Source organism: Enoplosus armatus, chromosome 18 (assembly GCF_043641665.1).
Source record: "Enoplosus armatus isolate fEnoArm2 chromosome 18, fEnoArm2.hap1, whole genome shotgun sequence".
NCBI lineage: Eukaryota > Metazoa > Chordata > Actinopteri > Centrarchiformes > Enoplosidae > Enoplosus > Enoplosus armatus.
The window spans coordinates 17,948,520-17,963,450 of NC_092197.1; the positions used below are offsets into that span (position 1 = coordinate 17,948,520).

Below are 14,931 nucleotides of genomic sequence, written 5' to 3' on the forward strand. Positions count from 1 at the left end.
AAGAAAAAAAACCCCAACAAAAAACAAGATGCACAAATTGAACATGTCACATGTTTAACTAATATCCCTAAACGAATAACATTACATGCTTAAATGGGCTTCAGGAATTAAGGAATTCCTTAAAGTCAGCTTTCCATTGCACAGCTGTCCTTTTAAATTAGGGGAGACACATTTAAGGTTGACACAAGAATTTGCCCCTCAGTCCAGTTTGTTTCCCCTGCTTCCCTTTTTCTCAGATTCTGCCGGACATTTGTATTAATCTCAATATTAAAACAACAATAATGGTTCGGATTCCAATCAAGATTGTTTTAGGAGTCTATATTAGTTGAGATGTTCAGCACCAGCATACTGTCACACATTTATTGATTCTTCTGATCATTAAGGTCAGATGATACTTTCTAAAAACACTAATAGTCAGCTTCAAAATATCATCACATTATTGACATTGCACTGGCAAATTGTGATGGTAATTTTTCCCAATTTTATAGACTAAGAGACTGATCGTTGCTGTGATGACCTTTCCAGAGCTGTACAACACTGCCATGAGGGAGTATAAAGATGTGAATCACCGTGCAGTCGCTTGGCATTGTATCAAGTTGGGATTTCTAGTATTAGCATTTCTGTTTACGTAGTGACACTCCGTCACCGCTGCACATTGCTGTGGAAGCATTTGAGTCTGTACTGTTGACGATATCGAAATTATTGGTGCTGAATATCCCGCCCTAATAAGGTTTCTGTTTTACACGTAAACTTTCCTTGGACCTCTTGTGTGCACAACCCTGCGCTAATTGCTGCAATGCCTGATTTGGTGTGAATTCAGCCTAATCAGTGAAGGTCCTTGTCAGTACATATAGCACATGTGTGTTCTTGTCAGTAGTTGACACCCAAGTACAGAGCTGAGAAAATCGTAGATGTCTCATGCACACAGCCACACATCTATGGATTCTTCTGATAATTAAAGTCAGGTAAATAATGCATGAAAGCAGCTTCAGTGAAACGTATGGAGTAGCTATAATCAGAAATGTTTAAGCTTTCATATAGGCCGTCATAAACTAGCTTTAGCCCTTTTATTTTTCTTTAAATCCGACTGTACAGTTTTATCCATTGGTGACCTTTTCTGAAACCAGTTTATTATTGCTGAAACATCCAGTAGGATTATGTTCTGGTGTCCTTTTCTCAGCTTGTTGACCTCAGACACGACGAAGCCTGCGATAAGAGATAACTGATGGATAACCCGATAGCCTTGTCATATTAAATAAATATCAGAACTGGGCTTCTCACTCACAGAGGGTATTTATTATTCAGGTCGCTGCCCTATTCATCTCTTTGTCAGATCTTATCTGATATCAAGAGATGTCCCTCCTTGTCCTTCTGCCCTGCCTCCTCCTCCTCCTCGTCCTTTTCTCTCTTTCGGCCCTGTCCCATCTGCCAGCTGCTGGTGGACAGATGAATGTGGTGCAGATTAAAGTGCACACGCAGATGAATCCCAGAGGATTTAGGTTTTGCTATTAGCAATATTGAGACAGGGAGTCCCCGGCCTGATACTCAACATCACTGTTGGGGGGGGGGGGAAACTTGATGAAAGTAAGTTAAACTGAGTGTCATTGTTTATATTACTATTTTTCTGCTGATGGATAACTTAAGATATTGATTACTGATGTTCTTTGATGATGCAGCTGGTTAGCAAGTGGGGCCGATTTAACTGTACAACGTGTCATCCAACCATGGCTCCACTCAGTAGGTGGGCCGAAAAGCCTGCCGTCCCAATGCCTCCCTCTAGACGTAACCTACATGTCTTTGGACTGTGGGAGTTAACCAGAGCACCCGGAGGACACCCAAACAGGGACAGGGACTCCACTCAGAAAGGCTCCAGCCACCCGGCAGGTTCGAACCCAGACCCTTCTTGCTGTGAGGCGACAGTGCTAACCACTGACCACCTCTATGTCTTTTGTAGTTGTTTTCCCAATTTATACAAATGGGGACAACAGCGGAAGTAGTTACATGAATAATGAATAAATAGAGCTGGCAAGAGTAATTCATTCTTTGCCTAGATTCACACCTCTGCACACTGTTGTGACTGCAGTTGGAAAGGGGTTAAACAATTTGACAATTATGTTGTTTGACGCATACTGAGGCTTTAATAGTTTATTTTATAAAATGTTAAAAGAATAGTGAAAAAGGCCAGTCACAATATCCTAGACCCCAAGGTCTTCATATTTCTTGTTTTGTCTGACCAACACCAAAGATATTTAATTTACAATGATATAAAACAAAGAAAAGCATCCTCCCATTTAAAACGTTGGAATCAGAGGCAGGCCAGAATATTTGGTATTTTTGCCTCAAAAATGACTGAATGATTTATCAACTTTCAAAATAGTTTTTAGTTTTTAGGGCTGCATGTTTGATCAAAAAACTACCAACAGATTAATCAATAATCAAAATAATCTTAGTTGAATCCGTAGTTGTATAAACACAAAGCAAATGTGCACTTTGCCTAAATGAAATGAAATTGAAAATTAACAAAATTAAACAAAATATCTATTGATAGAGTAAGTTAGCAATACCAAGAAGCAAGAATTCAGTACCACTTTTCAGTACTGATTGCTGTGGAAGCATTTGAGTCTGTACTGTTGACGCTATTGAAACTATTGATACTGAATATCCCGCCCTAATAAGGTTTCTGTTTTACACGTAAACTTTCCTTGGACCTCTTGTGTGTGTGATTAGACCTTTCCTATCTATATATCCTGTCTCTGTCTCTCCCAGGCTGTGCTATGATTGGGGTTTTCTTGGAGACAAGAGGAGCATGTTCTGAAAATTGGAGTCTGATCACGCCCCAGCCATGAGCCACAAGTATCAGGGAGAGGCATCCGAGGAAGCAGGCGAGGAGCACAAGGTGCCTCCAAGGAGCAGTCAGCCGAACGGGACGTCACCCGGGGAACCTCCTGTACGTCGTTCCTGGAGGCCATGTCAGATGCTCAACCAGGATGGGGAACTGAATCCCCATCATCATCACCATCAACATCACCATCATCATCACCCTTCTCAACACCACCACCCACCCCCAGGTCGCGGACCCCCTCGGCATCGCCGGCGGCCTCCATCAGGGCAGGGGCAGGGGCAGGGCCAAAGCCAGGCTCAGAGTCCTGGTCTGGTCCCGGCAGTGACTCCTTCCAGGCTAGATGGGGGTGAAAGTCGAGACACTGAGCCTCGTCCCGTCCAGCAACCTCGCCCTGCTGTCGCCCGTTACCGCCGCCATGGCGACCCTAACCCCAGGCTCAGAAGTCACAGACAGAGGCGACCAATTGGAGAGATGCAGGACTCTTCACCTGGTGCAGATGAGAGAGAAGGTCCAGCAGAGGTGCAGGTACAGCAGCGCTCATCAGAGGATCCTGTAACAGACCAATCGCAGGACAGGGGATCTCCTCACCAGACTCCCGTTGCTGTTGTCACCCCCACCCACCTCTCACCTCATCCTGCAACCCATAACATGCAACTTCACCGCCAACACACTCCTCCTGCTGAGGCGGAAGAGGACCTCCAGGAGCGTAAAGTGGAGTGTGAAGAGGAATCAGAGGAAGTTAAGGAGCAGAACGAAGAACAAGAACAGGCGGAGGATGACGGAGACCACCGCTCTACCACAGGTCACTCCAGCTGCAGCCATGGCGATGGGCAGACAGCCGATGACGGAGCAGAGGAACGTGCAGAGATGGTCGAGGAGGATCAGGAAGAAGTGATGGATGATGTAGGGGAAGACATTGCAGCTCAGGGAAGTGAACTGACTGATCTCTGCTCCGACACAGAGAGCGCGGCCTCGCTCAGTATGGACGGACCTCTCCACAGCCCACCGCCACTCCAGTCACCTACTCCTCCTTCGTCACCTGACGTTCCACCTTTCCCCCAGATGGACCACTTCAGTGAGGACACCAGTATGAGCCCTCTGCCCGACAATGACCTGCTACCTGAAGAAGATGATGAGGATTGCTCTGAATCGTGCTCGCTATCTCACTTCACTTCCTGCTCTGAATCTTATCCAAAAACCTATGCAGACTTTTATTCAGAGTCCCACCAAAAATCATACACAGAGCCTGTGTACGAGTCGTACTCCGAGCCAAAATCCCATCCCAGCTCTTTTCCTGAGCCCCTTACCACCTTCTACCCCGAGTTACACAGAGAACCTCGCAGGCAATCTGGTCGGAGGACTGAGTCTAATGAAGCCCAGCAGGAATCCCGCCAAGAGCCCTTTACCAGCCATAGACAGGAGAATGTACAAAAAGGGGCTCTGTCCTCCCCCACCAAGGGCTCCCATTATGCCCCAAGGCAGGGCAGAGATCGCGGCTCACATCACTCCCCTCTGGACCGCTCTGTTGGCTGCCGACTGCACCATTACGACGGACAGTCTGACGGAGAGGGGGACAGCACCGATCAAAGTCCCATTCCCAAAAGTCGCAGGCAGGCACCAAGACAAGCGGAAACTCAGGCCCAGAGCCCCTTGTCTGGGCAGAGCAGCTCAGGTGAGACCCTGGAGGATCGAAACACGGTGTGTCTCCAAGGGGAGGAAGGTACGGGGGGCTCAGGAGACGCCATCAGCCTGGCGATTAAAGACATTAAGGAGGCGATTGAGGAGGTGAAGACTAAGACGGTACGCTCGCCCTACACACCTGACCAGCCTGTGGCACCGATTTGGGTGATGAGACAGGAGGTCAGCCCTACAGAGGACGTGTACCCGCTGCAGACTACAGCTGGCCATGTAAGTACGACTTCTGTCATCATTAACGTGTACTGGTTTTTAATGAAAATATATCTTCAGAGGCCTGTCCTCTGCTCCTGTTAAAATGACCAAATTGGCTCAACAGAACGGTTTAGATTCCTCTGTAGCTGATGTTGCTCTTTTCCTCATTAAGTAATGAATAAGAAATGCGGAAATGGGAGCAGTGTGGCAAGCCTTTTGGGAGACACAATCAGAGTTACAGTTTGTTGGACATGTGCATGTGTTTTCACACTCAGATTATTTTAAAAGGAGTAGGTCGGTTTGATGTTCCTGTTGTCCTGTTTTGCACAGTTAACAGTGTTCTCTCATGTTGGTGGCAGCTCAGAAGAAGATGAATCAAATAGAAAATGAACCGAAAAAGGGGAGAAAACTCCTAAGTGCTGCTAGATTTTAGAATGTCCAGGTTGAAACAAACAAACAAAGAGGTTTCATTATCTTATCTAGCCAAGCACCAGCATGAAGACTGGAGGCAGGAAGAAACAGCCACGTTTGAGAGTAATTTTTTATATCTTCATTTTTATATCCCAAAAGATTGAACTATACCACTAAGGCTGTACTGATGAGTGACACTGGCCTAGGAGTTTCGACTGCAGTCTTGCAATAATTCAATTAGATTTCATCGCTTTCAGGAAGAAAGCAAACCAAAGATTTCCACCCTGGCACTCATTTCATTTTGTGTTACTTGGATTAATGCCCAAATCCTGAATCATGTATAGTTGGAATGAGGTGTCAGCTGACTTGCTGTAGATGCATTGCAGTTTCAAAGGAGTGATTTAATAATTTTTTTTTAACACTTTTTTCTTTTTCTTTCTTTTGTTCCCTTCTCTCAGTCTTCTCCACACTCCCCCTCGCAGTCAGTGTCTGAGTCCCCGTCCCGCTACGCCTCGGTGCCAGTTAGTCCGCTGAGAGCTGAGACGGCCAGAGCACTTCATCCTCAACATTATCAACAACAGCAGCCACAAACCCACCATCAACACCGCCAAGGCCACCACTCGCAGCAGAGGGACACGGCGAGGCTGCCGCAGACGTACACAAAGCCACAACCGTATGCACACATGCCGCCTAATCAGCATCAACAACGTCAGCATCAGCAGCAGCAACAGAGTCAACATCAACAACAGCATCAGCAGCTGCCTGCTCAGCCGCCGCGACCACAAGTTCAGCCACAGTCGCCTCTACAGCAGCCGTCTGTCCAGGAGGTGAGAGTTCGCCAATAAACATCCATAAATCCATAAAATATTTAAACGAAAGACGCTCCTCATAACTCCAGAACTTGCCCTAGATTTCATCATTTTTTTAAGTTTTCTTCAGTATCAGAGTAATCCAGTGATAGTCGTCTGTACATCCATGGGTACATTGCAAACAGGAACCTCTAATAGCTAATTTGGCATACTTTTAATGCTGCCAATTTGGCAAAATGTAAACAAATACAGGTTAAAAACTGTTCTCAAGACGTAAAGCACAGCGTAACTCCCTGACTCCATGGCAACATGGAGGATGAAATCTGCAAAGGCAGGCAGCCATCTTTTACAAGGGGTTTATCTGCCAGCAGCTAAATGGCTGACAGCAGTAGAAGTCCTGCAGAATCTAAATGAGTTGGGAGAGACCTGCAGTATGTGAGTAGAAATAACAAGGATGGTGATGTAGTTTTTTCCTTTTTGTGCCTTCTCAGATTCGCAGATCTCTTCCTCCGTTTCCAACATTTGTGGACGGTGAGTGGTCTCGCATATGAAAATCAAAGCTCAGCTCCATCTCCATTCTTTTCATCTGTTGACAGAAATATGTCCATCTTTACATGAACATATTACATTTTACAATCTGATTAGTTTTGTTTACTTTATGTTCATGGCTGTGCTCCATTTAAAAAATGTACACATATTGTAGACTTTGGGAATAGTTTTGCCCCTCTGTTACCCTATCTTCACTTTTTAATAACTGTATGTAGTGTGCTTGTCTGCTCGTACATGTAAATGTGTATACACGTGTGTACATGTGCCTAACGAGTGCATTTGGTTCGCGCAGTCCCGGGACCATGTGACCCCGAAGACCTTATCGACGGCATCATCTTTGCAGCGACCTACCTGGGCTGCACCCACCTGCTGTCAGAAAGGACGCCCACAAAGAGCGCCCGCATGCAGCAGGCACAGGAGGCCATGAGCAGAGTCAGGGTGAGAAAACTGCCGCACATTTCATTTCATTCTGCCGTCATATCACAGCGGAGGGAAAACAGAACAATACGTGTCTGCGTCACTCAGTAGTTTACTCTATAGTGAGCAGTAAACTGTGATTCCAGACATTTATCATTTAATCATCGTCATTCTGCGTCATTACTGACAGGTGTAGTGTGGCCTGACTAATGTTTTGCTTGTATAAAATGCGGCATATTGCATTGTGGGATAGTTAGCAGAAAGTATAATACATGCCATGGACATTACTTATTTGGTTCCATTGTAGGAATATTTGAGAGCACTATGTAGTTCTATTTTAGACAACATGTGGTATTTTCCACCGAGTTAAACTCTTGAAAATGCCCACTTTTAGTTTTTACTGTAACTGGACCTCATATATCAAAGATAATGATAAATTGGTAGAAACGAGACGAGAAAGATGCATCTTGCTTTTATTGATTTAATTTAATTGGTACAATCCCTGCCTCTGTTGACAGACTTGTCCAATCCAAAGGCTAAATATTGATTTATATCTTGGCATAGAAATAAAATGTACATTGTCACAGCTATGAAGATAAAAAGTAAACATGTCTTATTTCTTATGCCAGCCCCAAAAATACCAAATATATCAGGTTGAATGTGGGGATATGTGTCTGAAATGACGTCTAAATATTCCCATTTGATGGAATAGTACAGCCATTAAAAACATGAAATCTTGGTTTTAGCATTTCAAGTATAAACATCATATAGCTTCAGTAAAGAGAGGGAACAAGCTGATACACAGGAGGTAAGATAAGATAAGCCTTTATTGATTGAAGGACAGAAATAAGTACAGAGAAGGTAAAACATGAATAATTAGAAGTATATAAAATAAGAATAGAAATAAAAATGGGAACTATACAAGAGCAAAAGTTGTGCTTAAACTAATTGAAATACTGAAGCAAAGTGTCATAGTGGTATGGTGATACTTCAGTACTGTCAGTCAAATCATTTTCACACCCTTAAAACTTGTTAAACTGTGTATTTAGGGGTTCTATTTTTGAATTAATAATGGTGCTTACAACAGACATCAAGGAGCTCAAAGATGAAACCCAGAGCTCCTTGGTTTGCAGATCCACTTGGACACATCATCAGTGATGTAACTGAGGTTCGCTTCATATTTGGGTCTTTTAAAGTCAGAAACCCTCAGCAGGCAGCACCGCCAGCGGGCGAAAAACTCCCCGGGTTTCTGCACAATGCATCATCCACAGATCACTGCTCCCGATGCACAGTCATGCAGGCTTTTCTCCTCAGCTCCACTGGATGTTATATAAATTGTTGATCAAGGCTGTGAAGCCCCGGAGACTGAAGACCCCGCTTTCTGCTCTAGTCGCGCTGCATGATGTCAAACATGCATCTCGCAAAGGGCAAACACTTTGAACTTTGATCACAGCGATTCATCTGAGTACATCAGCCCATGTAAATGTGGCTTGTATCAGATATCATTTCAGGGGGGTTGTTTTTGCTGTTCACATGAGAAGAAATATCCATTGTTCATACAGGATACACCAAAAAACAGATTTGCGGCCAGTTGAGGGCAGTGAGTGAGTGGGAAGGATGGCCCACAGTGACAGCGTGGAATTCAAACTTAGAACCGAGTGAGCGCGAGAGAGAGATGACCAGTAAGACGTTGCCATTTTGGAGAGATGTGCGAAGGAAGTCAGAGGCAGGAAGAGGACGGGAGCTGAGCCCAGCCCTGCTTTCTGGACGGTTGACTGACAGTTCCAGGACATCGCCTCCTATAAGGTCTGACAAACTTAGAGAGAGGGAGAGGGTTAGAGATGGTATAATGATGAGGGGGGTATACATAGGTTGATTTACTTATGTTAGAATGGGAAAGACAGAGTGGAGGCTCACTCTTCTAACAGACTGGGTGAGCTTGTCGGGATGCGCCGATCCGACTCGTGGTAGTGGCTGATTACCGATCTGATGCCGGTGCCCCCCCCCCCCCAAATGTAAAATCGGTAAACCTCTGTGTGTGGAACTGAGTAAGATTAGTGTTTTATGTGTAGGTTAACGTGAGGCTGTAACTACACACCAGTTCTTAACAGACGGCCCAGGGCGGCATGGAAAGACGGACGCTGATTATTACACGAGATGTCTGCCAAATCTAAAAAGAAATGAAACCCTGGAGGTGACATGACGGCTCATGAGTGATACACGGTGACGTCCACCACAGGTCAGGAGTCAGACTTTGATCTCTTGATGATGATGATGATGTGACGTGCAGCCGGAGGAGCTGTCAAGCGGCGTGGTCAAAATGAGAAACACTGACACGTTTGCTCCGGGCTCAGAGAGCATCTGGGAGGGGTCTCAACAACGGCCGTTCTCCTGACTAAAGTAAATAAATACTAGTTAGCACAGCGTGTCAGCTTTAATACTGGTCTGATTATCACCATTTATAGAAGGTAGATTAATGGGGGTCACCCACATTAGGACCCTTTTGGACCCTTTTACTAAAGGCAAAATAGTTTTTCTTTCTTTCTTTTTTTTTTTGAGGCTGGCATCACAACCCCGTTTAGTTTCTCTTGATATAGTTAGAGCTGAAGGATTCGTGGAAAATATGCTATTGCAATTATTAAATTGTTTCCTTTCAACGTGAGGCCTGCATTTGTGGTCGTCATAGTATTAAACAAGACAAGTTTGTTCCAATCACATCCACAAACTCAGAAAACGTCAGAAAATACAAATGGAAATCCTGTGTGTGTGTGTGTGTGTGTGTGATCAAATGTCTTGTTGACACAGTAACACATTAGGGCCGCCTCTGTTCAAATGAAATCCAGGCTACGATTCTTTTTGATGCCACAGATTCAATTCAATTCAATTCAATTTTATTTATATAGCGCCAAATCACAACAAAGTCATCTCATGACACTTTACAAAATAGAGCAGGTCTAGACCGACTCTTTATAATGTTATTACAGAGACCCAACAGTTCCCACCATGAGCAAGCACTTTGGCGACAGTGGCAAGGAAAAACTTCCTTTTAAGAGGCAGAAACCTTGAGCAGAACCAGACTCTAGGTGGGCGGTCATCTGCTTCGACTTAGATTAAGTCCACTTTAATCACATCTCATGTCAGCTGATGAAGGTGAGCCAGGCAGATTTAAATTTTACACCTTGAAACGACACAGATGCAGTTTTAGACAGCAAGCCACCATTTGGAAAACCCGAAGCCCTGAGCTGCGACGAGGCGTCTGCCAGGAACAGCAGAGGTCGCTCGTTCTTTCTTCAGGGTCGTTTGTGTCACATTGGTGAAGAGGAAACTTTTGATAATGTTTGCTGCAAAGGCCTCTGGCAGCCTGCTGTTGTCAGATGTGATCGACAGTAACATCACTGTCCTCCCACACACACACACACACACACACACACACACACACACACACACACACCATACACTTTTAAGGTCCTTTTGTCCCTTAATTTTGCATTTGGGATGGAGACAGTCTGCAGTGAATGAGGTTTCTGTCGGCCCACCCAAAAAGCTATTTTCTCGTACTGTTGTCTTGATTTGTCTCTTTCTGAGTCTCCACTCTGCTCTCTGATCACTGCAGGCTGCTCAGAAGCAGGCAAAGAACAGGAAAAAGGTACGTTTGTTTTGTCATTGTATGAGTTTCATGTAAAAGATGACTTATGTGTTCAGAAATTAGTTAGTTTTACACGTATCTTCCTTCTTATATAAGGCCATATTATAGTGTTTATTTACCTCTTTTTTTTGTCTTCTCTTCATTTTGACTTCCTGTATGATTGTTTTCTTTTGTTTGTCGCATGCAGACTGCCTGACACACTGGTGTTTTGCCTCTCTCAGTCTTATCTGTTAGATTTGATGACTCTTGACAGTTGTGACGCCCGCTCGTGTCTCCTTTGCTGCCGTTCGTCCACCTGCTGCTTCATCCGTTCACCTCTTTTCTTGTCGTTTCTTTCCGGCTGTGCAGAGCCCCGACGGGGACGCTCCGTCCACTGCTGAGGTTGATCTGTTCATGTCCACGCAGAGGATCAAAGTCCTCAATGCCGACACTCAGGTATAAAAATGATCTATGCATGCCTTACCTTACTTCATCAATAAATACCTTCAACCTTTCAATACTTGTCACTGTACAAAAAGAGGTGATCTTCAAACATCCTCGAGCAACACATTCTCCCTGCACTACCTTCCAAACCTCATTAGAAAACGTCTCTATTTAACAGGTATAATGTCAGTTAGCACGGACCCATAGACAACTGATTCATTAAGAGTACCTCATGTCTTTTTTGGGTCACCAGGAGTCTTTAATGGACCTGCCACTGAGGACCATCTCCTATATAGCCGACATCGGTAACATGGTCGTGCTGATGGCCCGGGGGAAGATGGTGCGGTCCCGCAGCGCACAGGACAACCTGGACCACACAGCAGAGCAAACCACCATGACCCACGACGACAGGCGGCTGTACAGGATGATCTGCCACGTCTTCGAGTCCGAGGATGTGAGTTATTGATTATTCATCTGTTACTGTAGCACACTAAAGCAATACGCTGACATTTCCGGGAAATATTCCAGTCTGTTGTGTTGCTGGGAGTTAGATGAGAAGAGTTTCATCTGTGTGGGTTCAGGACAGAGCTAGGCCCAGGACAAGTGTAGCCTAGCTTTGCACAAACAATGGTTTACATGCTGTATCTTGTTAGCGAGTGAACTATCAAGAATCACCTGTTTGAGTGCTTTTTCTCGTAAATTTGTCACTCTTTCTGTGAATATTATCCCCCTCCCAGCTCTGTAATGTTTTTTTTAACCTACAATGACCCTAATACGCTGTCGTATGGAAGTACTCTATGTGACATCTCCTTTTTTTTTTTTTACACAGCTTAGCCTCGCCCACTAAAAAAACTCAGTAAGAAGAGCACAGACAGAAAACACTTTTGTGAAATATCCCACACCGTTCTAAGGTTGGCAGAAGATTATGTTTTCACACACAGCAAGAAGCTGAGTGAGAAAATGTGTTTTCAGGGCCTTTTTAAGATTTTGAAAAGGTTAGAATTCTGTTTAGGGTACGTTGAGTACGAGTTAGGAATGCATTATGTCAATAAGGGTCCTCACAAGTATTGTATGCATGTGTGTGTCTTTTAAACATGAGGTCTGTGCGGACAGAGACGGGGACTATCTTTCTCTCTCTCTCAGGCCCAGCTGATAGCTCAGTCCATCGGCCAGTCTTTCAGCGTGGCCTACCAGGAGTTCCTCCGGGCCAACGGCATCGACCCTGAGGACCTGAGCCAGAGGGAGTACAGCGACCTGCTCAACACTCAGGACATGTACAACGACGACCTCATCCACTTCTCCAAGTCAGAGAACTGCAGAGACGTGAGTGAACCAGCAGGTGGCAGCACCCTCACAGGAGGTTGAATTGACGTCTTGTGCCTTCATTGAGCACGTTTCCACACACATTTATACCTTGAAAAAATAAACTTCTGCTGGAGTTTAATAGAATATTCCACTTTATATATTGATTGACCTTTTATGTTAACGTTTGTACCTATAAAGAACAACACAACCCTTCAGCTCAGGTCGAGTCGTCACTAATATTTGAACAATGGTTTGCCCTCCAGTGGTTCAAATGAGCAGCTGATTTTGGAGTCACAGCTGTGTGACAGATGTCCTGAAAAATGTCATGCGGTTTTTAAAAAACAGAAGTTACTAACTCCCAGTATGAAGGTGAATTAGAGACGCTCAACCTGGTCTGACCCCAGACCCCCCCCCCCCCTCCTCTGGCTACTCTTAACACCTGCTGTCCTCCCGCATTTTTCAGAATTGTGCAGTTTTCTGCGAGAAGCTCAAAGTGGGTGCAGGGTGACGGTGTTTCTTCACTGGGAGACGCTTTAAAGATTTGAATTTGAACACCGGATGTTTCTGTAGTTCATCTGTCTCTGAAAAGTTGTCCAAACAAAGCTTTGACGCGTCTCCTGGCAGGTTTACATTGAGAAGCAGAAGGGGGAGATCCTGGGTGTGGTGATAGTGGAGTCGGGATGGGGGTCCATCCTCCCCACCGTCATCATTGCCAGTATGATGCACGCTGGTCCGGCTGAGAAGTCTGGCCGGCTCAACATCGGAGACCAGATCATGACCGTAAATGGGACGAGTCTGGTGGGTTTACCACTCAGCACCTGCCAGAGCATCATCAAGGTACTGCTACTGCTCCCAGTTCAGTTTAGACCTTTTTTAGTTACTTATTTCTGCTCTTTATTCATTTAAGAAAAATAAGTTTCCCTTACATTCCTTCATCTTTTAACCTAAAGGATTTTTGTCTTGTAACACACAAACATGGTACCTGCAACTTTGTCTTTCACTTTCAACTTTTTTTTGTTTGTTTGTTTTTTTAAACCTTTCTGATATCTGTCTGCTGTAGCTAACTCGGACTCTTGTCTTCCCTCAGGGTCTGAAGTCTCAGTCCAGGATCAAGATGAACATCGTCAGGTGTCCTCCCGTCACCATGGTGCTCATCCGCAGGCCGGACCTCCGATACCAGCTGGGCTTCAGCGTCCAGAACGGCATCGTGAGTATAGGGACTGATGACAGAGGGGGTGGCTGAGCTGTGGGGGTAATGCTGCTGCTGCCCCCTTTCTAATTATTGAAAAAGAGCTTTTATTTTGTTAACTCTAAAACCAGCGTCAGTTTCCTAGCAGCAGACGTGGAGCAGGGATTGTTACGACACATACAGTTTCTACATGGTTGCTGTCACTGCAAGCTTAAATACGATCCTGTCTTTGCTGCCACTTTGAGTCCAACCCCCCTCCCCTGCGTTGTTTTAACTTTGCAGATCTGCAGCCTGATGAGGGGAGGAATCGCAGAGAGAGGAGGCGTCCGCGTCGGTCACCGCATCATCGAGATCAACAGCCAGAGTGTCGTGGCGACGCCTCACGAGAAGATCGTTCAGATTCTGTCAAACGCCATGGGAGAGGTAGGTTTAAAAACGTGTTCCCACATAAAGTCTGCCTGCATGGAAGTATGCATGCACGTTCTCCTATGCACATTTTTTTCCCCCCATTTGGTGTTAAATTTTTGACTCCACACTTCCTGCACAGATGTTTCACATTAAAAGCGTCCCAGCAGCTGAAAGGGAATAGTTCCTAGCATAGCTTTTATTTTGAAACATCCATAGGAAGTGTTTAGTTTCAGCAACTGGACTTACTTCTTGATGAAAACAGTGTTTCTGTAAAGAGTGGTGAGTAATTTCACCCCTCCTCGATGTTCTTACCCGGTCCTCATTAGTGACTGGCTTTTACATTTTAGTGGCCGCCTCGTCCCTGGAATTAAATACCAACTATTAAGAGAATGGATTTATGGTCCCCGGCAGATGATTCAGAATGAGTTTGGAACCAACAACAGGTCACACTGCTCCCAAGAGGATGAGCCCTTTTGATTTTATGACCCCATGACCTTTCCTCTAACACCACATTCAGGACAAACGTTACATGTTACGCTACACTACTGTGAAGGCTCAAAAATAACAAAAACAAAAAGTATGTGGTTTGCTCTGCTTTTGAATTCCCGTCATTTCTTTCTGCTCCAGATCCACATGAAGACGATGCCTGCAGCCATGTACCGTCTGCTGACAGCACAGGAGCAGCCCGTCTACATCTGAACACACACACACACACACACACACACACACACACACACACACACACACACACACACACACACACACACACACACACACACACACACACACACACACACACACACACACACACCCTTCACCACATCACACTCTGTCTTTACTACTGTTCACCCATCTCTCAGTTGATTTTAAATACCCTCTCTCCTCTCTGTGTCCTGTTTGATATCACTTGACTTGCCTTAATCTGTACAGTACACTGTCAATGTAAACCTGTACATCTACAGTCTGACAGCAGAAGACAGATTATCTCACCAGGCCGAGTGTTTAATGTGACGTGTTATGTTTGACCAAAGAGAAATCATGG

At 44.9% G+C, this 14,931-nt stretch overlaps 1 protein-coding gene across 2 annotated transcripts; it reads left to right on the forward strand.

The window, feature by feature from the left end:
* Nucleotides 1-2,842: 2,842 nt before the first annotated feature.
* Nucleotides 2,843-14,588, forward strand: LOC139301356 (amyloid-beta A4 precursor protein-binding family A member 1-like). Of its 2 annotated transcripts, XM_070924723.1 has the most exons (13): nucleotides 2,843-4,741; nucleotides 5,602-5,820; nucleotides 5,866-5,970; nucleotides 6,444-6,483; nucleotides 6,794-6,939; nucleotides 10,532-10,564; nucleotides 10,913-10,999; nucleotides 11,241-11,441; nucleotides 12,131-12,310; nucleotides 12,917-13,129; nucleotides 13,380-13,499; nucleotides 13,764-13,904; nucleotides 14,517-14,588. In XM_070924723.1, exons 1-13 carry the CDS (start codon nucleotides 2,843-2,845, stop codon nucleotides 14,586-14,588), a joined length of 3,456 nt encoding a protein of 1,151 aa, XP_070780824.1. The 2 variants fall into 2 exon arrangements, with proteins under 2 accessions (XP_070780824.1, XP_070780823.1); XM_070924722.1 differs by having other exon boundaries at nucleotides 2,843-4,750; nucleotides 5,602-5,970.
* The last annotated feature ends 343 nt before the right edge of the window (nucleotides 14,589-14,931 follow it).

What these genes read in the sequence shown, in the direction of transcription:
- LOC139301356 (XM_070924722.1), top strand. Translation starts at nt 2,843, where the DNA reads ATGAGCCACAAGTATCAGGGAGAGGCATCCGAGGAAGCAGGCGAGGAG. An exon ending in TGCAGACTACAGCTGGCCAT is followed by an intron (nt 4,751 to 5,601) that starts GTAAGTACGACT and finishes CCCTTCTCTCAG; the next exon opens with TCTTCTCCACACTCCCCCTC. An exon ending in CCTGCCAGAGCATCATCAAG is followed by an intron (nt 13,130 to 13,379) that starts GTACTGCTACTG and finishes GTCTTCCCTCAG; the next exon opens with GGTCTGAAGTCTCAGTCCAG.